At 37.9% G+C, this 26,350-nt stretch overlaps 1 protein-coding gene across 1 annotated transcript in view; it reads right to left on the bottom strand.

Moving 5' to 3' along the window:
• RBM27 (RNA binding motif protein 27) overlaps positions 1-22,556 on the bottom strand; it is a 60,812-nt gene extending 38,256 nt beyond the window's left edge. Inside the window, 6 exon segments of the mRNA XM_070374557.1 lie at positions 1,250-1,510; positions 2,410-2,603; positions 3,271-3,362; positions 7,785-7,909; positions 10,095-10,213; positions 22,297-22,556. Of these exon segments, the coding sequence (XP_070230658.1) occupies positions 1,250-1,510; positions 2,410-2,603; positions 3,271-3,362; positions 7,785-7,909; positions 10,095-10,213; positions 22,297-22,355 (850 nt within the window). The 5' untranslated portion in view covers positions 22,356-22,556.
• Between the last annotated feature and the right edge of the window lie 3,794 nt (positions 22,557-26,350).

The raw sequence follows: 26,350 nt of genomic DNA, 5'->3' as shown, positions 1-26,350 counted from the left end.
AGGTCAAAAGCAGGCTACCAACCACTATCAGATTAACCCATTTGCTACTGAGTTTTCGTAATAAAAATTCAGATATTTTAAATAACTTAACAAAGGTAGAGAGGATAAGGAATGTGAATTAGATGACCTACTTTCAACTATCTACTTTCATGATATTATTCTAAAGCAACAATTTTTGCTATAAGTTGAAACTTTAAATTATTCAACTGAGTATTATGTTCCAGGTTATTCACTGCAGAATTGTAACAGCAAAATATCTGAAACATCCCAAAAGTGTCGTAAGTTTAAACACATTTTTGTACATAGAACATACAAAGAAGTATTAAAAAAAAAAATGCTGAAGAAGCTCTTTATAGTTACTATATTTACATAGGATGACTGCCAGGAAATAATGTTAAGTGAAAGAAAAACAAAATGCATAGTATGAATGAAGTATAAATAGTATAAAGTACAATACCATTTATGTTAAAAACAGAGTGGGGGAGAATATGTTTTTATGTACACATGCATAGATTAAGTGGAAAGATACACAAGAAACTGACAACATAAAATTGGCTTTGAGAAGATCTTTGGGGCTGGGAGACCAGGGTAGGGGTGAGTTAATGCCTGAATCACGTGATTCTATTCCCTACTTAAAAATAAATAAAAAGAAAAAATATATACATTCTATATTTAAAGAAAAATGTTATGATGTCTAGTCATTTGCTATAAATAGCCTGGGAGCTGTGGAAGTATACATGAAAACAAGACTGCCTATGAGTTGACAACTGTTGATATGAGGTCACAGATACGCTAGGATTAATTATATTACCTTGTGAATTTTTGTCAATATTTAAAATATTCCCATAATAAAAAACTAAAATAAATGCACACATTAACACCAATCCATTCATTCAAATGGAAAGTTAGCAAGTTAAAACTGTAAGTAGGTTATACATGCTTAACAAATCCCCAGGGTCAAACAGCACACAAAAAAATGACCATTCCTAGTGTCTACCAAATTCTGCAGTGTAATTACAGTGTCGGAAGTAAAGAGGAAAACAAAACATAAATTAAAGGGTCAAATCTGAACACTTTGTTAACAAGAGCCAAACTATTACATCCAACAAGTAAAGAAGCATATGCCAAAGAGATTCTCCTCCTCACTCATCCCTTTTAATAACATCCAGACTGTAATGAAATGGTATGTACTACTAGCAACATTTACTTTACTAGTACTCTGGGGTACAATATAAAAGAGAAGTTTTACCATCATAATCTCTGCATCGCCTCTTTGGTGGTGGGTTTCGACCAAAAGAATTGGAAGAGCTATGATTATTATAGTAATTAGACCAACTCTCCGTTGTGTTTTCAGAGTGGTGCGCAGGTGCGATCACAGTCACAGTGCTGGGAATAGACTGCGCCCCCGAGGAGTACTGCTCAGAAGAGTTCGGAGCCGGTGCAGACACAGGCGCATAGGAGCTCTCCAAGTCATTCCTTTCACTCTTAAACTTTGATCTTTCTCTATGTTCTGCTTTGGAGACAAAGACAAGAAACAAGTAAGACCAGATTTCTATATTGTTAAACTGTATTTTCTCACAGAAAAGGCAAGATGAGAATACTGAAGTAAATTTACCGAGCTGTCCATATTTTAAAGTGCTCTCATTATTACTATAGTCTAAAACCAGGAACATCAACAATGTGATGGGTCTTGACCAAGTAACTTGTATAAAATCATCTTTTACAACAACAATGTTGATATATCAACATCAATACATAATGAAGAAAGATCAGTTTCTCTACTGACTTAGTAAGAATGCTAAGAACTGACTTTCAAACTGATCTACCGCAATTTTTTTCTTTTTAAATACTCTAGCCAACCTTAAAGCAAATCAATTATTTTCAGGCAGGGGGTGGGGGTGTGGGTACAGAAAGAGACAACCCTCTCCCACCAGTAATAGTTTTGCTGATTAAAGGACACATGTTTCAATTATACAAAATGACTTAAATTTAGACATGTCCTATGATACATGAACAAATGGCTTCTTTTTAGACAAACTCCTTTGACTCCACCCTGAGAACAGAGCCCTGACTTTGTAACAAAAATCAAGTTTTTGTGACACAATTCCAGATTTTACATTGCTCAGATGTATTAAAGGTTGCTTGTTGGTGTTCAGTCCCTAAGTCATGTCTGACTCTTTGCGATCCCACGGACTGACTGCAGCATGCCAGGCTTGCCTGTCCTTCACTATATCCCGGAGTTTGCTTAGATTCATATCCATCGAGTCAGTGATGCTATCTAACCATTTCATCCTCTGCCGCCTCCTTCTCCTGTTGCCTTCAATGTTTCCATCAAAGGGATTCTGACACCCCTGTGATACAAGAAGACAAGCAACTATGGAGTTTTAGGGGGAAGCCACTTGGACTCACCAACACTCCTATTTGGATCCCGGTCTTTGCTGCGCCCCCGGCTTCGACTCCGACTTCGACTCAGGCCTCGGCTCTTACTCCGGCTCTTACTCCTGCCTCTTCTCCAGTCATACTTCTCACGGTACAGTTCATTCCGCTCATAGTACCGGTCGTAGTCTCTCCACTTGCCATCTTCTCTTTTCTTCTCCCGTGTCCTGTAATATACAGATATGAAAGCCATAGGTACACTACAGAAACCAGGACAGAAAACAAATCTGGAATATGAATTATCCTCTGTGATTCATCAAAATTCGTAACTTCTAAGCTTTTCCAGAGAGCCGTAAAACCACTGCGTAATTCCTCTAATCCATTACATAAAAAGAAAAAACATTCCCTTCAAGTATACTGGGTGGGGAGAAATAAAAAAAAGAGGTGAATCCAAAGCATGGGGAGGGGTAAAAGGAAAAACATATTTAAAACTAGAAAAGACAAAAAGTTCAAAACAAAGAGTTCCTAAACAAAAACTAATTTTTTGATGGTAGGCTGATGAATCAAGATATAAACTGCACTACTTGTAATATAAAATGCTATGGACAATTTTAATACTGAGCACCCCTAACCAAATGGAACATTTCATTAATATTCTCTAAGGAGACTGCTCCCACCTCTGAGCTCCTGGGGAAAGCACATAATGATTATTGTTTATAAAAGAAGAGAAAGTATGACAAAGACAAAAAACACAGGGAATGGAAAAAAAAATTACGTCTTTAATCATTTTACAATGAGAGGAGTAGGGCATATGTCAAAAATCCTGCTAATGTCCTTATAAGGTAACTGGAAAGTGAGTTATCAATGTTTTCCTAATTAAAGATAAACACAAACCTTCGTTCACTAGATTCTGAACGAGTCTTCTGGGGACTAGGGTATTTCTTTTTTCTGCCATCTCGTTCTTCCTCTGCTGGCTCCTGAAATACCTACAAGAAAATATTCATTAGAAACAAGAACAGTTCTTCCATAAACTATAAAACACATCCACCTGATAAATCTTTCTGGCCACAAGAGAGGGCATAAATATATTTAAATACTACAATCAAATCACATCCCCCAAAGTTGGCCAACAGGAAGAAGTAAAAAAAGATGTTGAAATTACTTTAACAGCAATATGTTAAATTTTAAATCTCACCCTAATAGCAGTGTAGGAGGAAAACTAATTCATTCTTTAAAATATAACAGTAAAAATAACAAATCTCTACTTCTAAGTATCATATAGTAAAATGGTTTGTGTGTTTTCCTAATTATAAAATATATTCACAATATAATTCATTTGAGGAGAACTTTAGATTTATTTCACAGACAAAGTTTAAGGAACAAATGGTTAATTTAACCACTGCTATAAAACTAAGTATTTCGTGTGAATTATGGAAAAATGGTATCAGAATTATTGGAAATGTTAAGGCTTCTTTTAAAACTTGAAGTCAAGATTGACCAGAAATACAGAACTAGTGATTCTATTAAAATTTTTTAAACACAAGTTAATCTCAAAACAAATACATGGGACGTCCCTGGTGGTCCAGTAGTAAAGAATCCACCGCCAATGCAGGGGACGCGGGTTCAGTCTCTAGTCTGGGAAGATCCCACATGCCTCAGGCAACTAAGCCCATGCACCACAACCACTGAGCCCAGGTACTGAGAGCCTGTGTTCCACAACAAGAAAAGCCATCTCAATGAGACACCCACATACCACAACTAGAGAGTAGCCCCTGCAACTACACAAAGCTTACATGATCAACGGAGACCCAGCACAGGCAAAAATAAATAAGTAAAAAAATAAATATATGGCCTTTACTAGAGGGAAATTAAGACAAATGAAGACATTTGGAAGAGCTAAACAAATGCCCATCTAATGAGAGGCTCGTTTAAAAATGCACAAATCAGGAAATGAGTGAATGGAACAGAAGATAACAATTTAGTAAAATCCAGGCAACATAAAATGGCAGCCACAATATGACAACCATATGTTGCTGACAAAAACATTCTACAATTATTAAACTATATTTAAAAATCATTTTCTCTACCAATTCACAGGAAATACAGAGGATGCAATCAGCAAAATCCAGAGTAAAAAACTCCAGCGTCTGGAGCAAACGACTCAGTTTTTTGCTGAGCAAAATGACTTGCTCAGCAAATGACTGAGTTTCTTCAGCAAAATAAAATTTAAGGGAAAAAAGGGGGTGATGAAAAGAAGAGAGTTATATAAGTAAGTAGGAAGCGGGGGGTTAAAAGATATAAAGAGACTTAAAAGATATCAACTTGGAGAACTTTATCCTTCTTTTTGCTTTTGTATATTCTCTAAAGTTTTTTTTAATGGACATCTATTAATTTCCTCTTTGAATTTTCCTAATTTTAGGGAAGTAATTTTCTAAACTAATAATTAGTTTTTCTAATAGGAAAACCTATTCTTCAAAAGTTAAAGGACCCAAAATAATAAAAACATAAAGCCAAACAAAAACCTGTGCATGAATGTTCATAGCAGTATTATTTATGATAGATAAAAAGTACTAACTATTTGCCTATTAATACAAATATCCATCAACTGATGACTGGATAAAGAAAATGTGATATATTCATAAAATGGAATATTATTCAGCCATGAAAAATAAAAGAGGTCCTGATACATGTTACAATGTGGAGGAACCTTTTAAGTGTTATGCTAAGCAGAAGAAGCCAGCCACAGAAGATTACATACCACGTACTTCTATTTATACGAAATGTCCAGAATAAGCAGATTTAATGAGACTGAAAATAGTTTAGTATATGGCCTGGGGTGGGGACTGGGACTGGAAGACCTGGAAGTAATGGCTTAATGAGCATGAAGTTTCTTTTTTAGATGCTGAAAATGTTCTAAAATGGACTATGGAAATGGTTATACAATTCTGAATACAATGAAAATTATCACATTTGTATATTTTACATAGGTGAATTGTAAAGCTGGTGAATTACGTATCAATAAGCTGTTTAAAAAAGTCAAAAGGGCATGCACAATACTAATGAATCTCATGTAAAAATAAGCTAAGGAAGCTAGACAAAAGAGTGTAAGACTTTTACATCCAGGGAGCATCCAGTAGGTTAAGGAAGTTAAATTAATTATTCCTATGGGTATGGAAAATATACAAAGAAATCCAAAGCAATATGGGTGAAGTCTTATTCAGCATCCTGCAGTACATTGTCAAACATGATTTTTAATCTCAAGTATATTTAAGTTGAGAACAAATGAGTGCTTTCTTGCTATATAAATAAAATGCTTGATTTGTATAGATTTTAAAAAAGTCTGTATGATTCTTATTACATAAACTGAAAAAAACAAGAATACACTGTATCCCTGGTAGTTCAGACAGTAAAGTGTCTGCCTACAATGCAGGAGACCTGGGTTCGATCCCTAAGTCGGGAAGATCCCCTGGAGAAGGAAATGGCAACCCACTCCAGTATTCATGCCCGGAAAATCCCATGGACCAAGGAGCCTGGTGGGCTACGGTCCATGGGGTGGCAATGAGTTGGACACGCCTGAGCAACTTCACTTCTTCATACTGTATTAGAAATAAGAGTAGCAGTAACCTTGGCATGAAGGAAGTGAGAGGGAATATGTAAGAAGGAATTAAAAAAAAAAGTGACACTTCAGCCAACTTGATTATTTAGATCTTGACTCAAACAAATGGGGAAAAAAATGGACATTTACGAACAATAAGCAATTTAAACACTGGGTATCTGATATTAAGGAGTTATTGTTACTTTTATATACAAGAATATTTGGAGGCTTTAAAAATATAACCTTTTAGAGATACCTACTAAATATTTATGAGGATGGCAAGTGGCTGAAGGTACAAAAAAGACAACTTCCTCCTTTCAATGTTATCTAACAATTACTTTAAACTATTATATGTACACACTATTCTACAAGCTATTATTTGTCAGTAATAACAATTAAGTTATGTATAAAAGCTAAGAAAATGGAAAAAATGCCAGACATTTGGGGTAGTATACATAGAAGCTGAAATCCATTTTCCACAATTTTCAAAATTAGGATTCACTGCAAAGATACAAAATGAAATAGTGTAACAATTTGGTTTTTTTTCTTTAACTGTTCTTTCAAAACTCAAGATAATGTAATTTTCCTCACTCAAAGGAGCTATCTTTCAAACAGACACTTTCAATCCACTGACCTTCAGTGACTCTAAAAAAGGACACATGCTGCAAAAATTTTAACTTATTATACAAAGATGTAACCTATACCTTTTTAAAAAAAATTTCCCTGGCCAGGGATTAAACCAATGCCCTCAGCAATGAAAGCACGGAGTCCTAAGTGCTGCATGCTTAGCTGCTCAGTCATGTCCGACTCTTTGCGACCCCATGGACTGTAGCCTGGTCTGGAGCCCACGAGGCTCCTCTATCCATGGGACTTTCCAGGCAAGAATACTGGAGTGGGGTGCAATTTCCTTCTCCAGGGGATTCTTCCTGACCCAGGGATCGAACCTGCATCTTCTTTCCATGTTTCCTGCATTGTAGGCAGGTTTTTTACCCACTGAGCCATCGGAGAAGCCCTAAAGTGAAAGCATTAGTCACTCGGTCCTGACCGACTCTTTGCGACCCCATGGACTTTAACACACCAGGCTCCTCTATCCATGGAATTCTCCAGGTAAGCATATTGGAGTGGGTTGCCATTCTCTTCTCCAGGGAATTTTCCCAACCCAGGGATCAAACCTGGGTCTCCTACATTGCAGGCAGATTCTTTACTATCTGAGCCATCAGGGAAGCCCAAGGGCATGTTGCCTTCCCATTAGGGAAATAAACCCTGGGCCCCCATGACAGGTGGGGATACTCACCACTATACTAACAAGGACCGCCAGAATTCCCTAACCTATAACTTAAACCAAAAATTATACATTATCCAATATAGAAGAAAAGTTTCTTTGTATTTCCATTACCTGAAAAAACATACTGGGAGCCCATTCTTTTTTTTTAACTGATGTGTAGTTGATTTACAATGTTGTGCTAATTACTGCTGTACAGCAAAGTGATTCAGTTACATATATATACACACACACACACACTTTATATTCTTTTCCATTATGGTTTATTATCACAGGATATTGAAAATAGTGCCCTGTGCTGTACAGTAGGACTATGTTGCTTATCCATTCTGTATATAAAAGTTTACATCTGCTAATCTCAAACTCCCACTCCACCCCTTTCCCAGTCCTCTCCCCCCGTGCAACCCATCAGTCCGTTCTCTATGTCCAATTAAAAGAGAATAACTTTTACAGAGGTCAACTACCAACTGAGGATGATACTGGTAATAAGAGCTAAGAAGTCCCTGCAAGCAAAAGAAAACTTTACATTACCTCTTCTTTAATTTCTTCTTTTTCTTGGACTGGTGGTTTTGGCTCAGGCTTAACTGGTTCCAAAGGAGGAAGGTAGTTCTTAGTATAGAGACTTTCAAATAGCTTATCCACAAAACCTGAAGTTTCTAAGGAGAAAATATAATATGTAAGTGTTACACAAAGGGAAATGAGGAATGACTAGTAGGTAACCAAACGTTTGACAACACACTCTATTGGCAAAATTGAGGAAAGTGGGACATCTCATTCAAAGCTGGTGGAACTAAAAATGAGTTTAACCCTTACGGGGGAGAAACCATTTCTGGGGTTTAAAACCCTTTAAAGATACTTGCACATGTACAAAATGATTTATATGCAAGATTGCCTGTTTGAGTATGTAAAAGATTGGCTACAACCCAAATTTCCATGAATAAGAGACTAAATCATATGACAATCAAACAATAACACACAGAGGCTATAAAAAGAATAAGTACTGATAATATCAACGCTCCAAGATATAAAATTAAATATTGTATTCATATATATTTGCATTAAAGAGAACTCTGAAAGGACACAAAAATGACAAGGTAATGTACTAGGGGTGGGAAGGGATCAGATGAGGTGAGAAAGACTTTCATGATATACCTTTATATTGTTAGATTAACTAAATTGCATACTCAAATATTTATTTTTAAATTAGTTGAAAAATAAATTTTGACATGAGAATGGTATGAAAATATCATTTTGTGTTTTAAGTAAAACATGAAAAAGGCTGCTCTATTTTGTAACTTTTTCAGACTCTTTAATGGGGAGAACCAGAGGAAGTTATTAAAAATTAAATGTCAAGATATTTATATTATGTTATTTAAACCAAATTTAAGTCACTTCCAAGGGTCCTACCCCTCAGGAAGAACTAAAGAGGATATTAAAAGTATAATACAGATTCTGCTTACACCACAACTGTTACACGTTTTATACAAATAACTATTTCTAAAATGTCAAATTTTTTCTTCAGAAAAGCATCTTTTCATAAACTTTTTAGGTTATTAATTTGTGCAGTAAGCATTTCCATGATTATAAAATGGTAAGCTCTTCTTACACATAACTTTAAGACAAATTAATCAGACCATTTGAAAGACTTTATGATCAGAAGACTGTTTTCACATGCATCTGTATTTCTAAAGCACTTTTTAAAACATGTATTACTTTTGTAATTTAAAAGATACACACATCATTACTATCTTTAGTTAAAACTAAGCAATATTAATTAATACATTTAGAAAATACTCATCTGTACTGAAAGAATCCTATATTAATTTTGTATAAAAAGCCTTAAAAATGGACAAAAAATATGTAATCCTTAGTTTCAGACTGAGAAGTCATATGACTATCTTTTCTTTTTCAGAAGATACTTGAGCTAAAGGATCCTTTCTCATTACTAAATATAAAATATCCACATTCCTGTTTGTCCATTCAACAGTATTTATTGAGTATCTTCTATATGTCAAGTCTGTAGGTTTCGAGTCTCCAATTTTAACAAAGGAAAAGACAAACGGGAGGTGGAGAGAGACACACACAGATAAACAGGCAGATTAACATATAACATGACAGGGAGTAACAAATGCCATGAAAAAATAATAAAGCAAAAATGGGAAGAGGAGAGAGAAACCACCCTGAGAAGATGACATTTGAGAAGAGGCCAGAAACCATGAGAAATCGTGTTTCAAGCAAGGGTAAAACAGTGTTCAAAAGCCCTCATTTGGGAACATGTTTGCCATGCTGAACAAAACAGCAAGGTGGTCCATGTGGCTAGAATGGAACAAATGACAGGGAGTGGTAGGAGATGAGGTCAGACAAGCAGCAGGGAGGCCCCCAGGAAGCTCCGCAGACTAGGAACAAGATTTTGCTAAGAAGATGAGAAGTTAAAGACACACAGAGAAGAGGAGCATGCCCATTTCTTCTTGCATATCAAGAAGCCCCAGTCAAGAAGGAGAAAAAGTTACCTTCATTGTCTTAATAAACAGTAAGAATAAGAATCTTTAAAATTGTTACTCTTTAACCATTAACTAGGCTCTACCACAAGCTCCAAGGATTCATTCACTTAAAAAGTACTTGAATTACAACTGCCTCAATATCGGAGAGGAGCAGAGTAGGAAAGGGAAAAAAGTTTTGCCGAATACACAATAAATAATTAAGCATGAATAGGTATATTCAAGTATTTAAAGAACTCTGACCAATTCATTTCCTTTCAAGCTTTATCTTTAAGATTTTATCAGGAAGTTTTAAATTTAAAATCTCTATTCAAATACTTGGTTGAAGGCCTATAATAATTACCTTTTTGTAAAAATACGTCAAGTTGATCAGCACAAAAGGCTTTCAATTCTTTCTCAGGTTTGTCCTTCTTGACCAGTGCTACAACATAGTTGGCTAAGGCTGAAGGGTCAGCATCACATCTAGTTAGACAAAGAGAAAACAAGTATTTTTAAACATTTTTTTCAAATACTGATGTCATTAACGAAACCACCCCTATTTTGGAAGGCTTCAATAAAAAATTTTATTTTAAAAAATGACTGCAAACACAGGCAACTATCGTTAACAAAGAACATATTTATAAATATAATACAGTTAAGTTTTTCTTTTCCTGCTTATTTTTATAAAATAATGTGCCTCCTATTTTTAATGTTCCAATTATACTCAGAACTTAGGACTGAATCTACATTTATTTGCTCTTAGTGGTAATAGGGAAAGGATGGCAATGGACTCTTAAGGTGCAGCTTGACTCCCAGGCTGTAGAAGCGCTGTACATCTGCTCAGGAACTCTCTGTTCTGAGTGATCAATGAAGCAGGGGAAGTGATGGGACAGTTTTCCATTCTCTGTAATGCCAAGCACCAACATCTAAAAATGGCCATTTCTACCTCTAATCTTCTCAGTGAGTATCTTAAGGATCATTTTAAGACAAAAAGTAAGAACACAAAAAGCATGTCACCTTAAATTTTATTGGCAAACACTTCAGCAGCTATTAGGAAGAAAGAAAAGATTGGGGCGTTAGAACAGGAAGGATAAGAGAAGTGGTGAAAGCGCAGCAGAGATAACCTTTATTTACATCACTTTTTTTTCTAGTCAGTAGTAACCTGACTTTGACATTCTAAGTTATCTCTTATGCCAGGGCAGCACAAGATCCTTGAGTTGCCAACTCCTAATGTACAGCAATCCGCCAGACTTAACATTTTATATATATTACAAGTAATAGCAAGTTTTCTTCTTATAAAAAATATACATACACACTCTTATATATTTATATTCTATTTTCCCCATAAATGTACATTTAAGTATCACATATCCTTTGTGGCTTCACAGTACTGTTGTGAAGATAAAATGAAAAAACTCAGAATGACAGGAGGTAAAATCATTATGCAAGCAAAATGATTATATCCCTATAAAATACTAATCTTATTCTATGATCCTTGGGCCTCTACTATAAATCAGAAAGTTAAAAAAGTTTCAGCTCAAGGTATCAATCACATTTCCAATAATGTATGAAATTAGTAAGTAAAAAACAACACCAACACCCTTACTTCCTTTCTAGTGTATACTTTTAAAACATTTATGCACCAAATTCTGAGAGCAAATTTCAATTCTACCAATTTTACAAAACTCAAAACTAATTAAAAAAAATGATGGGCAAATGTCAGAGTGCACTAGGAGTCTAAGTACACAGATGATGAGTTATGTATTAATTAAAAGAAAACTGGGATCCTTAAATAAAACGATTGTATTTTGGAGAATTATGAACAGATTACCTTAATAAATCCAACTGCTAAATTCTAAAATGGACATATAGCATCTCCAATTATATTCTAAACACAGAGAGAAAGGATTTTTTTATTTAAATAACTAAGAATAACAGAAAAGAAGCAATGTTATTTTCCCTGATCTTATGGGAACCTTCGAGGAGTCTCACGACCTAACAGGTATAACACTGGGTAAGAATATGAGGTTTCCAGTGAGAAACAGGCAAAACTCAGATTACTGGAAAATGAGGTGAGTTAAACAAATCCAGGTATCTTCTACATATGGTTAGTATTCAGACTCTAAAAAACAAATGCAGAATTAGGTTGTTTCTGATGAAATACATTTTGATGTAACACTGATAAAACTCAAGATGAATAGTTATAAGAAGGTAAGAGTAGACACCAAGAAAAGATTATAGATTCTAAATATTTGTTTAATGTGAGTGAACCAGTGATTGTTAATAAATGATAGTTAGAATTCTGCACCAAATACAAAAAGCATGTTTACAGCCAAAGGAATGGGACCATTTAAATTTAACAGCTCCTATGCAATCTCAAAAACGACAGAATGATCTCTGTTCGTTTCCAAGGCAAACCATTCAATATCACAGTAATCCAAGTCTATGCCCCAACCAGTAACACTGAAGAAGCTGAAGTTGAACGGTTCTATGAAGACCTACAAGACCTTTTAGAACTAACACCCAAAAAAGATGTCCTTTTCACTATAGGGGACTGGAATGCCAAAGTAGGGAGTCAAGAAACACCTGGAGTAACAGGCAAATTTGGCCTTGGAATACGGAATGAAGCAGGGCAAGAGTAATAAGAGTTTTGCCAAGAAAATGCACTGGTCATAGCAAACACCCTCTTCCAACAACACAAGAGAAGACTCTACACATGGACATCACCAGATGGTCAACACCGAAATCAGACTGATTATATTCTTTGTAGCCAAAGATGGAGAAGTTCTATACAGTCAACAAAAACAAGACCAGGAGCTGACTGTGGCTCAGACCATGAACTACTTATTGCCAAATTCAGACTGAAATTGAAGAAAGTAGGGAAAACCACTAGACCATTCAGGTATGACCTAAATCAAATCCCTTATGATTATACAGTGGAAGTGAGAAATAGATTTAAGGGCCTAGATCTGATAGATAGAGTGCCTGATGAACTATGGAATGAGGTTCGTGACATTGTACAGGAGACAGGGATCAAGACCATCCCCATGGAAAAGAAATGCAAAAAAGCAAAATGGCTGTCTGGGGAGGCCTTACAAATAGCTGTGAAAAGATGAGAAGTGAAAAGCAAAGGAGTAAAGGAAAGATATAAGCATCTGAATGCACAGTTCCAAAGAATAGCAAGAAGAGATAAGAAAGCCTTCCTCAGTGATCAATGCAAAGAAATAGAGGAAAACAACAGAATGGGAAAGACGAGAGATCTTTGAAGAGATCTAATTTTCTTGAAGGAAAATTAGAGATACCAAGGGAACATTTCATGCAAAGATGGCCTCGATAAAGGACAGAAATGGTATGGACCTAACAGAAGCAGAAGATATTAAGAAGAGGTGGCAAGAATACACAGAATTGTACAAAAAGATCTTCACGACCCAGATAATCATGATGGTGTGATCACTCATCTAGAGCCAGACATCCTGGAATGTGAAGTCAAGTGGGCCTTAGAAAGCATCACTATGAACAAAGCTAGTGGAGGTGATGGAATTCCAGTTGAGCTATTCCAAATCCTGAAAGATGATGCTGTGAAAGTGCTGCACTCAATATGCCAGCAAATTTGGAAAACTCAGCAGTGGCCACAGGACTGGAAAAGGTCAGTTTTCATTCCAATCCCAAAGAAAGGCAATGCCAAAGAATGCTCAAACTACCGCACAATTGCACTCATCTCACACGCTAGTAAAGTAATGCTCAAAATTCTCCAAGCCAGGCTTCAGCAATATGTGAACCGTGAACTTCCTAATGTTCAAGCTGGTTTTAGAAAAGGCAGAGGAACCAGAGATCAAATTGCCAACATCCGCTGGATCATGGAAAAAGCAAGAGAGTTCCAGAAAAACATCTATTTCTGCTTTATTGACTATGCCAAAGCCTTTAACTGTGTGGATCACAATAAACTGTGGGAAATTCTGAAGAGATGGGAATACCAGACCACCTGACCTGCCTCTTGAGAAATTTGTATGCAGGTCAGGAAGCCACAGTTAGAACTGGACATGGAACAACAAACTGGTTCCAAATAGGAAAAGGAGTACGTCAAGGCTGTATATTGTCACCCTGTTTATTTAACTTATATGCAGAGTAAGTACATCAGGAGAAACGCTGGACTGGAAGAAACACAAGCTGGAATCAAGATTGCTGGGAGAAATATCAATAACCGCAAATATGCAGATAACACCACCCTTACGGCAGAAAGTGAAGAGGAACTCAAAAGCCTCTTGATGAAAGTGAAAGTGGAGAGTGAAAAAGTTGGCTTAAAGCTCAACATTCAGAAAACGAAGATCATGGCATCTGGTCCCATCATTTCATGGGAAATAGATGGGAAAACAGCGGAAACAGTGTCAGACTTTATTTTTGGGGGGCTCCAAAATCATTGCAGATGGTGACTGCAGCCATGAAATTAAAAGATGCTTACTCCTTGGAAGGAAAGTTATGACCAACCTAGATAGCATATTCAAAAGCAGAGACATTACTTTGCCAACAAAGGGCCGTCCGTGTAGTCAAGGCTATGGTTTTTCCTGTGGTCATGAATGGATGTGAGAGTTGGACTGTGAAGAAGGCTGAGCGCCAAAGAATTGATGCTTTTGAACTGTGGTGTTGGAGAAGACTCTTGAGAGTCCCTTGGACTGCAAGGAGATCCAACCAGTCCATTCTGAAGGAGATCAGCCCTGGGATTTCTTTGGAAGGAATGATGCTAAAGCTGAAACTCCAGTACTTTGGCCACCTCATGCGAAGAGTTGACTCATTGGAAAAGACTGATGCTGGGAGGGATTGGGGGCAGGAGGAAAAGCGGATGACTGAGGATGAGATGGCTGGATGGCATCACTGACTCGATGGATGTGAATCTGAGTGAACTCTGGGAGTTGGTGATGGACAGGGAGGCATGGTGTGCTGCGATTCATGGGGTCGCAAAGAGTCGGACACAACTGAGCTACTGAACTGAACTGACTATGTATCCATAAAGTGCACTAAGAATGAAGGAAATCACCAGTCTGAAATAATGATTCACATCAATTGAATGGTGAAACAAATACATTGGGAAGTTTGTTGCTGTGATTTTTTTTGTACCTTTATGATTGCTCTTATTTATTCTTTCATCACCACTTACCATACTCTTTTAAATCTGACAATTAAAATATTATAGTAGCTATGATACCAATAGTAGCTATAATAGCTACTATAATAGTAGCTACTATTATAGCTACTATTATAGTAGCTACTATTTTAACTGCTATAATATTATAGCTACTATTATAGTATAGCTACTATTATAGTAGCTATAATATAGCTACTATTATAGTATGGCTACTATTATAGGTACTATTATAGTATAGCTACTATAGTAGCTATACTGTAATAGTAGCTATGGTAGTAGCCATACTATAATAGTAGCTATGGTACCAACTTTCCTGGACAAGGAAAAGGCTACCCACTCCAGTATTCTGGCCTGGAGAATTCCATGGACTGTATAGTCCATGGGGTTGCAGAGTCGGACATGACTCAGAGACTTTCACTGACACGGACATGATACCAATACTAATAGTAGACCAAAGAGAATTTCAGAAGTATGTCACAAAAATATGAGCATGACTAAGACCCTTGATAGGTTACAAGACAAATGCAGGGCCACTTCCTACTTCTCTTACACAAAAACAGTACCCAAAGAGTATTAAAATCATTTCGCTCTTGGGACTTGCGCGGTTGTCCAGTGGCTAAGACTCCAATCTCCTAATGCAGGGGATCTGGGTTTCAATCCCCGCTCAGCGAACTAGATCCCACATGCTGCAGCTAAGAGTTCACATGCTGCAATGAAAGATCAAAGATCCCATATGCTGCAGTTAAAACCCAGTGCAGCCAAAATAATTAATTTTTTTAAAAAATCCCTTTTAGCTCTCATTTATAACCAAAGCTATGGAAATTCATTTCTGCCTAACTATAGGGACAAAGTATATCTTGGAAAGAGGTTTTAAAATTATGGGGCCATGGCCATGTTAAACACATGTTTCTAGACAAAAAGGGGCTTCCATTATAACAAAGAGATTAGGAAAGGTAATAATATCCACCAAAAAGTACTATTCTATAGTCTTTAAAAGGTCTTAATAGCATGTGTGTGCATGTGCTAAGTCGCTTCAGTTGTGTTTCTTTGCAATCTTATGAACTGAAGCCCAACAGGCTCCTGTGTCCATGGGATGCTCCACACAAGAATACTGGAGTGAGTTGCCATGCTTTCCTCCAGGGGATCTTCCCAACCCAGGTATCAAACCCGCATCTCTTATGTCTCTTGCACTGGCAGGTGGGTTCTTTACCACTAGCCCCACCTGGGAAACCCCTTAATACCATGATCAATTATTATTCATTTTACAGATGCCTAAATTTGTAAATATGTAAAGACAAATCAAGTGATCCATTCAAAACCAGGGAGACAGCTTACCTGTGGAACTAAAACTCAGTGTCAATTCCATGCAAGTAAAATCTATCACAGCATATACATTTTTTCTAATGTTTATCTGCACAACAAATTAATGTATTCTAAGCCTCATCGGTAATCACCTTTCAGTTAAAATAAAGAACCATAAGAAGTTTCCTAAAGTTTAATGGAAGTTACAAATGAGGATTCTTTAAAATTCACATCTTGCATACTGTTCTACAAACATGTTTCTATTATCTATTTTTATTTAAAAGAATAAAAATTGCTTAGAATGAATTTTTATCACGAGAAGTTAATAGAAATATTGCCCAGGAATGTCTTATCTGTAAAAATCTCAAATCTGTCTTTTTTCTTCTTAATGAAATCACGATTGCGGGTATTAACACATCCACTGAGCTATCAACTCAGCCTTGCAGATACTTTTAGTAATCTGATTTTCTCAATGTGCCTAGCTGCTGGCTACTGCACTACTACTATTGTGTAGGAAACAAAAATATTGGTACTTCCACGTCTTTTCAAATGAAAGCTTTCACATTCCCCATCATTACTTAGGGGCTTTCATGAATGAAGATGATGTGGAAGAAAATACCCCTAGATTTATCTGGAGGGGAAAAATAGATGTTACTCAGTTGCAGACACCATTGCGATACCCTGGCACAGTAGCCACCAGCTAAGCACACTCAGAAAATGAGACTACTTTAAAAAAAAAATCATACTTTTCTAATTGTGACCAACCTAAATACACATGAGGACATTAATTAGACATTTACTAAATGTTAAGGAAATGCCAACCTTCTTGCTGGGTAATGGAATTACTTTGAACAAGACAGACCTTGCCCCTCAGTCACAAGGAAATGAAAAAATAATAATTATAGTACAAAATATCAAATGGCTAAACAAAGAGATTAATAATGAAGTAACAACACTGTGAGAGGATGAACAAGACATTGGTAGGAAACAAGGCTATGAAGGCAATATATGGCTCCTAGCCTACAGCAAATGGGCCAGGGAGAATGAAGTCAGAAATATTTAGGAGTCACACCAAAGAACATAAGAACAAATACGTTCCTAACTTAGTATACTAAAACTTGCCAAGAAGTGTTTGTGCCAGAGTAAGTCTTCTATGAAATAGTGAGTGGTCTTCTTAAACACGTCCCACAGAACTTTAGAGGGACATCAATTCTTTGAATCTACTACATATGCTTTAGAAAATTATCAGTACTTTTCAGTCTTAAGAACATACCTACAAAATACTCATTTTATCCTTGCAGTTCATTTATCAAGATGTGAGATCTAACAAGCTGCTACATGGTGATTCTTCTTCCCATTTGAGCAACTGCAGAGATTTCTAGTCAAAATTAATTTGGTATGGATTGCAAATGTACAAACAGCATGTAAACTTTAGAGTTCAACCCAAATACACACCCCCTGACCACTGGGTCAATAGAATCATCCCAATGAACATTATTGTGTCTTTTCCATCATACTCAGAAATGACATAAAGTCAATGTTTTACAGCTTTTTTTTTTTTTTAACAAAGACCTTGATATGACCCAAACTCACAGAAACTGCACATCAGGTTGATGGGTTTCTCTACCAATTCTTGTCTAGGGCCTGCAATGAGAATCTGTCATGCACTAGACTGATTATTCTGTAAGCAGCAGAAGGACTTAACACTAGTATTAAGAAGTATTTTTGCAAAAAGAGTTTAATATATTTTCACATTTCAAAAACCATAAAATTCATTTATATTTAATGATTCTGGTACATAAAATACTTTTTATAGTCTGCATTATTGCAAGATAGGTAAAAGGTTAATATAATTAATTGTTTAACACAGAAAGGTAAGAAAACTCTCCAAAGTCAGTGACTCAAATATAGATCTAGAAACTAAATGCCCTGCATCGCACAATGATGCTCTACCGAAAGATGACAGATAAACGGATGAATGCAACTGTTCAGAAAGTATTACAAACCCTATCACTCTCTTCAAAACATGTATCAAGGCAAGTTTTTTTGGTTATTCATAGCTTTTTTTTTTCTTTCAGTTTGAGATATAATTGAACTATGTATGTCTGAATTGTACAGCATTAATAATTTTACTTACATATATGAAATGTTACCATGATAAATTTAGTGAACATTCATTTTACATAGATACAAAACAAAAACAAAAAACACATTTTTTCCTTGTCATGAGAAGTCAGGATTTTATCTCAACTTTCATATGTAACACACAGCAGTGTTAATTATATTAATCATGCTTCACATTCTTAGTACTATATATCTTGTACCTGGAAGTTTGTACCTACTTACTATCTTCATCCAACTCTCCTCCTCTGGTAAAGACAACCCCACCTCTGGTAATCACAAATCTGATCTCTTTTTCTATGAGTTTGTTTGTTTGTTTTTGAAGTAAAATTGACTTAAAACACTTATGTTAGCTGCTGGTGTACAACACTGTGATTTGGTATTTTTATACATTACAAAATTATTATCACACGACAAATTTTTACAATAAACCTAATAAGCAGCAGTGAATTAGATGTACTTATATATATTCAATATATATAAAATAAAAATAACTTAAAACATTCCTCATTAAAGACAACATTTTTGGTAGAAATGCATGTTTGTTATTTTAAAATGCTTGCTTGAATGTTTTCTAAACTTGTAGAAATTTCTCCACTGGCTGATTTATCCTCTAAATTTACTTAGAACCTTATCTTTAAGGAGTCCAGATAGTTCAAGTGAGCAGTTATTTGTAATAAAAAGAAATCATGACATGTCCTACTCATGTATAATCCCTACATAGTCTCTACAACTAGGATATCTAGAAGATTTTGAAACAGAAGGAAGATGAGGACCCCAAACAAGATCTGTGTTCAGTCTGTTCATACAGCAGTAGGAAGAGAGATAAACTCCTGGACTAAGATGGTTTCTCTCCCTTTTACTGCACTGCCAATGAAAATGGTACTAGGTGGCCCACAGCTAGTTCAGGAGTGCTTTCTTCTAGTCTCCCTCCCCCTGTCCCTCCTCTAATAAGGTAACAGATATGCCCCACATCTACAAAAGGAGTGGAAACAGATAAGCTCTAACAGTATGAGATTTCTAATTTGTCTATGGGGCACAAACACATACAAACTAGACTGGTTTCATAATATTTTGTTACCTGACTTCATTTCACTAATGACAAGGTGGACCACACTTAAAAATCCCTAAAAATCAAAACCTTTTATAATTCAGTTACTTTTTTTTGGGGGAGCATCCATGTGGCTTGCAGGATCTTAGCTCCCAGAATGGAGATTGACCCAGGTCCACGACAGTGAAAGCACAGAGTCCTAACCACTGGACCACCAGGGAATTCCCTAAATTTAGAAAATTTTAAATTAAGCTAAATAAGAAAGTGCAACAGGAAATCATGTACATAGCTACAGTCTGATTAAAACATATCCACTGCAACTACATTATATGAAAGCCTGACAACTGCTCTGAAATGCTGTGTTGTAGCAACATGCCAATCTCCCATGAAAATTTTCTTGAATCTGGAATATGCAAAAAGTAAACTTACAAATACAACCCACTTCAGCATATCATTTCTTACATTTTAGGATGTCTAAACAAAAAATACTCTCCCATGACAACATACTAAGAATGAGAATATATGTGACATTTCCACTTGTCTTTACTGCTTATTATTAACACTTTCACCCAAATCCATTACCTATAGGAGTTAAAAATAAGTATTTATTTTGTAATTTTGTAGTTCTAGGAAGATCATCTATATTATTAAGTCTAAGCAGTGATTTTAGATCTTTCTTAACACTAAAAAAGTAACAAAAATAATATTTAAAAGAGACATGATGTGACCTTTATGTTGAAGATATAACTCAAAACAAGTGGGGAAACTAATCATTTTGAAAGATAACTTTTACCCATAAAAATTACAGAATATATATGAATAAAATCAGTATAAATAGTCCAAAAAAACTGGTGAAAGCACCCTAGGTAGACTTAAGTTCCCAAACTAAATTCTGACAATAAGAAAAAAATCAAAAAATATTACCCAGACCAAAACATTTTAGGGAGCTTTAAAAAAATAACTATAATATTAAAACTTGTCACCTTCTTCTGAAGACATAAAATACACATTTAATACTTTCAAAAGTACTACCAACATTTAATACTTTCAAAAGCATCTACCATCCAACTAAAAACACAAAGGTTCTCCTGTTCTATATTTTAATAGACCTTTTTCTATTCTTAGCCTCTTCCATATATGGTCAATTTCACTAACTCTACTTCATGATTTCCCACCTTCATCACAATCCATTTCCACCTTTGTGCTCCAATCTTGATACTGTATGTAAGAAAAGTATGATGCACACTCAAGAGGCCCATATTCTTCAATAAAACTTTTAAGTGTGCCCAGAAGTCATTTGCATATTACTTAGACCATCACTAATGTAAAACTCAGAAGCCCTTAGTGTACATTCATTCATACCTGTGCTCTAGTCATATACATATCCTCAGAAAGCAAATACCACTTCAGACATCAAAATTCCCTTAATGCTGTCTCACTTTACCATCCTACCATCTTCACAAGGCTGACACACTGGACTACAAATGAGTCTTCCTAGGTGTTACCATCCCAACCCAAGAAACAGAAATAGCAAAACATCAAAAGTTAGTTAACAGGATTTCTCAGGAGCACAAGGAAAGAGACAAACAGGGAAGCAGCAGTCTCCTAACAACCAACTTCACCACACCTCCCGAATTACCCTTTATTTCCACCTCTGCAAAAACTCAATTTTTCCACTAAAATTATCTGATCTAATGAATCAAAGCCTGCTCATCTCTTCTACTCCTTTTCTTTCAGCCAGAAAGCCCTCACCTCCAGTAGGAAGAAAAGTATTAAGTAGAAATGACAAAGGGGCAGCAAATGATTCCTTCCCTTCCCATGCCTTCTTTCCCAAGAGAGTCAGTTATCACCTCCTCCCACCCTCCCTCCAGCTTTTCCTCTTCCCTCACTGAGATACCTTTCAGAGACTACCTATACCCCAGTGTCCCAAATTAACACTTCACCATCTCATCCCTTTAAAACGGTTACAAAACCAACAGAAAGTTCATATCTTCGCTATTCCTTTATTTCAAGGGTCCCAACAATATTTCCACCATACTACTCCAGATATCAGAAACAAGCCACTCACCAATAATCCTACACGGCAATCCTCAGTAGTTACAAAACTCTTTCTTTCCACTACCCGTTTCATTATTGCAATACCTGCATCTAAAAATCCCTTGGTGCTGCCGGTATACCCCTTTCAGCCTGTCCTCCAATAATATTAGATACTCGAGTAGTCCTTTCAACCCCCAGTCAAACTTACAAAACCTTACTTTTCCCAACCCCTAATGGTATTTAAAAATCATCAGCTCTCTTGGCACTATCAACTCCTCAATAATAGCATCCCTTAATAGGCTTATCAAATTCCTAATAATTCCCAAAACACTTCAGTGTCCACAAATCCCTATCCACTACCGTATTTTAATTCAATATTCTTGAACCCTTAGAACTCATCAGTAATCGCTCTAAAGCCCTTAATGTCCCTACTCTCCTTTTCTCCCTTCATGCTTCCAAAAGGTCCCCAATACTCCGCTTCTAGATCGTTTAGTCCCGGAATAATATTGTTTGTAAAACCCTTGATATCCTGCTACTCCCTTCAAGATCCCGATATTCTAAAATCCCTCAAGAGCCCCGATTACTCTCTCAGTTCTAAAAGAGCAGTATTTTAAATTCCCTCACTTCCCGCTACCCTTTTGAGCACCCCAAAATGTGTATTTCAAAAGCCCTCGCTGTCCTCCCCGCCTCCCCCCCCCCCCGCCCAGTTCCCAGAGCCACACCGCCTCTACGTCCCTTGCTCTCCTCCCCCCACCCCCCCACAATGGTGATAGTACTACAGAGAAGACGTCGCCAGGACCTCCCGACCGCTGCCCCTCCGCTCCGCCCTCCCCCACGCCGCTTCCCCTCCCCCCACGCCCCCGCGGGCCCCCAACGCCCACGTTCGCCAGCCCCGGCCCAGCCTGCCTCACTCACATCGGCTCCAGTAACTTGGCCAGCCAGGACTTGAGGGCATCCACATCCTCTATGAGCATGGTGCAGGGAAGGCGGGCTCGGCCGCCGCTCTTGTTCGGGCCTGCCGCGAGTCGCCCCCCGCCGCCTCCTCACGCCTTCTTCACAGCTCCGGGTGCCTCAGCCCACCGGGCATCTTAGAGGACTTCAATCTACTCCCCCGGCCGGGGCCTAACAGGAACTAACCCAAGAGCCCTCGCTCAACCTAGCCCGACGGCACAGGAGAGGGGGGAGATAGCGTCGAGTGGCGAGCGCTGGAACCAATAGGAAAGAGAGGGCCTGCGCGCAAAGCCAATGAAAAGGCTCGTTCGGCCCGCCCGCCGGTCGTACCCAGTAAATGAGGAGGGATTTAGCAAGGTAGGTAGAGAGCTTACGTGAACTCCTGGTGCAAGATGGTATCTTAGAGAAGGTGCTGTGGCTCTTAAAGGGGCCGCGGCACTTTTTTTTTTTTTTTTTAACCACGCCGCCGCCCGCCGCGGAAAACCGGTGTCTGCTGCTGGGAGTGCCTGGGGGAACCCGGTGAGCCCCTCAGCCTGGTTCCTTCCTCCCGTTTTTTTCCTGGAAACACACACTAGTGTCCCGAAATGACTCAGCTGTAGTAAATCTGCAACATAACGTGCAATACGTTCACGTTCGACACTGTGCACAGAACGCAAAATTTTACTTTTTTCCCCTCACACGCTCTTTTTGCTCGGCACGCATGCTGGTATCTTTTGCTGCTGTGCTTAAATTATGCACAATGCTATGGCAACCCTTCCTTGGACTCCAATAATCGTCATTTTAAAAACGTGGCGCAACGGTTGCAAAAGACAGAAGCCATTTCAATTTTATCAGTATTTTTAGTATATTCTCTATAAGGGAGAAAAGGGATTCCATTTTTTAAAAAATTCTCTTTTCATTGCTTCTCTAAAGTTCGATGGGAATTTTGTGCAGGGAAGATGTTGGTCAGCAAAAAAGTTTTTTAAAATAATATTTAAAAAATGGAAATCACTGAAATTGGCAAATTGGTTTGTACCAGATGAAAAATTCCCTTTTGGAGTTTTGAAATGACTGGCTTGGCACTGGTGTTAGAATGTTTATTCAACAACGATTACTGAGCACCTGCTATACACCAGCACTGTGTAAGGCACTGGCATTCCAGTGGTGAGCAAAACAAACAGTCCTTCCTCCTAGAAAGCCGGACAGTTTATGAGATTATGCATTGTAATCATAACATTATGAAAAATACCTGATGAGCATACACCTCATATAAAAGAGATGGGTCAACCCAAAATAAGCAGGCAGACTGTAATATATATATATGTAGCAGGTGTAGGCAAATTTTTTTCTGTAAAAGGCTCAGTTCAGTTCAGTTCAGTCGCTCAGTTGTGTCCGACTCTTTGCGACCCCATGAATTGGAGCACGCCAGGCCTCCCTGTCCATCACCAACTCCCGGAGTTCACTCAAACTCACGGTGCATCGAGCTGGTGATGCCATCCAGCCAACTCATCCTCTGTCGTCCCCTTCTCCTCCTGCCCTCAATCCCTCCCAGCATGAGTCTTTTCCAATGAGTCAACTCTTCGTAAAAGGCTAGACAGCAAATATTTTTTGGTTTTGGGGGCTATGAGGTCTCTGACAACTACTCAACTATGCCCTCTTGGCATGAAATAGGTCATAGGTAATATGGAAACAAATCAACTGTGACTGTGTTCCAATAAAAGGTGTATGAAAATTTCAATGTGAGAGAGTTTTCATGTGTCACAACATGTTATTGATTTTTTTTCTCCAACCATTTAAAAGTGTAAAAGTTATTGTTACCTTACAGGTGTCCAGGAACAGGTGCCAACATGGTCTGGCTTGCAGGCTAGTTTGTGGACCCCCTACATGTGTGTGCACCCAACTCTTTGCAACCCTGTGGACCCTAGCCCACCAGGCTCCTCTCTCCATGGGATTCTCCAGGCAAGAATACTGGAGTGAGTTGCCATTTCCTCCTCCAGGGGACCTTCCTGACCCAGGGATAGAAGCCACGTCTCCTGTGTCCCCTTCATTGGCAGGCGAATCTTTACCCCTGAACCACTTAGGAAGTGAGGTGGCATTAGTGGTAAAGAACCTGCCTGCCAGTGCAGGAGAAGTAAGAAACCTGGGTTCCATCTGTGGGTAGGGAAGGTCTCCTGGAGGAGGAAATGGCAACCCACTAAAGTATTCAGTTCAGTTCAGTTTAGTTCAGCGGCTCAGTTGTGTCTGACTCTGCCACCCCATAGTCTGCAGCACGCCAGGCTTCCCTGTCCATCACCAACTCCCAGAGCTTACTCAAACTCATGTCCATCTAGTAGGTGATACCATCCAACCATCTCATCCTCTATGGTCCCTTTCTCTCGCGTTCAATCATTCCCAGCGTCAGGGTCTTTTCTAGTGAGTCAGTTCTTCACATCAGGTGGCCAAAGTAACGAAGTTTCAGCTTCATCATCAGTCCTTCCAGTGAATATTCAGGACTGACTTTCTTTAGGATAGACTGGTTGGATCTCCATGCAGTCCAAGGGACTCTCAAGACTCTTCTCCAACACCACAGTTCAAAAGCATCAGTTCTTCGGTGCTCAGGTTTCTTTATAGTCCAACTCTCACATCCATACATGACTACTGGAAAAACCACAGCTTTGACTAGACAGACCTTTGTTGGCAAAGTAATGTCTCTGCTTTTGAATATGCTGTCTACGTTGGTCACAGCTTTTTTTCCAAGGTGCAAGTGTCTTTTAATTTCATGGCTGCAATCACCATCTGCAGTGATTTTGGAGCCCACAAAAATAAAATCTCTCACTGTTTCCCCATCTATTTGCCATGAAGTGATGGGACCAGATGCCATGATCTTAGTTTTCTGAATGTTGAGTTTTAAGCCAATTTTTTCACTCTCCTCTTTGACTTTCATCAAAAGGCTCTTTAGTTCTTCGCTTTCTGCCATAAGGGTGATGTCATCTGTATATCTGAGGTTATTGATACTTCTTCTGGCTGTCTTGATTCCAGCTTGTGCTTCATCCAGCCCTGCATTTCGCATGTTGTACACTGCATGTAAATTACATAAGCAGGGTGACAATATACATCCTTGAGGTACTCCTTTCCCAATTTGGAACCAGTCTGTTGTTCCATGTTCTGACTGTTGCCTGCATACAGATTTCTCAGGAGGCAGGTAAGGTGGTCTGGTATTCCCATCTCTTTAAGAATTTTCCAGTTTGTGGTGATCCACACAGTCAAAGGCTTTGGCGTAGTCAATAAAGCAGAAGTAGATGTTTTTATCCTTATCTGTCAGAGGGCAGACAGGATGAAAATCACAATCACAGAAAATGTCAGTATTCTTGCCTGGGAAATCCCCTGGCAGGCTACAGTCCATGGGATTGCAGTCAGTCAGACACAAGTGAAGCACACACACATGCACCTGGGAAGCCCGGACCCCTTACGTAGCGAACTAATAGGTGAAAGTAAAAGCGAAACACACTTAGAAATTACCTAGTGAACTTCCGTCACTGTCAGCTCCTCCCCAGCTTTGCAGCTGAGTCAAGTCCACAGAGACGAAGTAACATCTGGATCTTCTAACAGCAAGCCCAGAGCTTTGACACATTCAGCTGTTGCCTTTTCTTCTCTCTCTCCTCCTCTTCTTGCTTTATCCTTATCCTCATTTTCCCTTCACTTCTTTCCCCTGCAGAGATGAAGTATTACCCACAAATGATAGATATTTTAAAAAGAGAAATGTAAAAGTGATTTGCTTAGGCCTGCAGCTAGGCAAGAACTTGATAGCATGATTGATATGGAATAGGAAATGCCTTTTTCACAATAAATCACTCTGCTGCCAGAATTTCAAAGTACTTTTCAAATGTAATATTTATAGAACAAATTTTCAAGCCTTACTTCAGAGGTGAGGGTGCCAAGATACTGGCTTTCTAGTGGCCGAGGGCATCATTTAATCAAGACTATTACAGGGAATAAAACAGACATGATTACGATAGTCATATTTGGGTTTGCGGACCATGGATAGTTTTTTCCTTTTCCC

The sequence above is a fragment of the Bos mutus genome, chromosome 7 (genome assembly GCF_027580195.1).
Source record: "Bos mutus isolate GX-2022 chromosome 7, NWIPB_WYAK_1.1, whole genome shotgun sequence".
Classification (NCBI taxonomy): domain Eukaryota; kingdom Metazoa; phylum Chordata; class Mammalia; order Artiodactyla; family Bovidae; genus Bos; species Bos mutus.
This window is presented reverse-complemented; position numbering and strand designations above follow the sequence as displayed.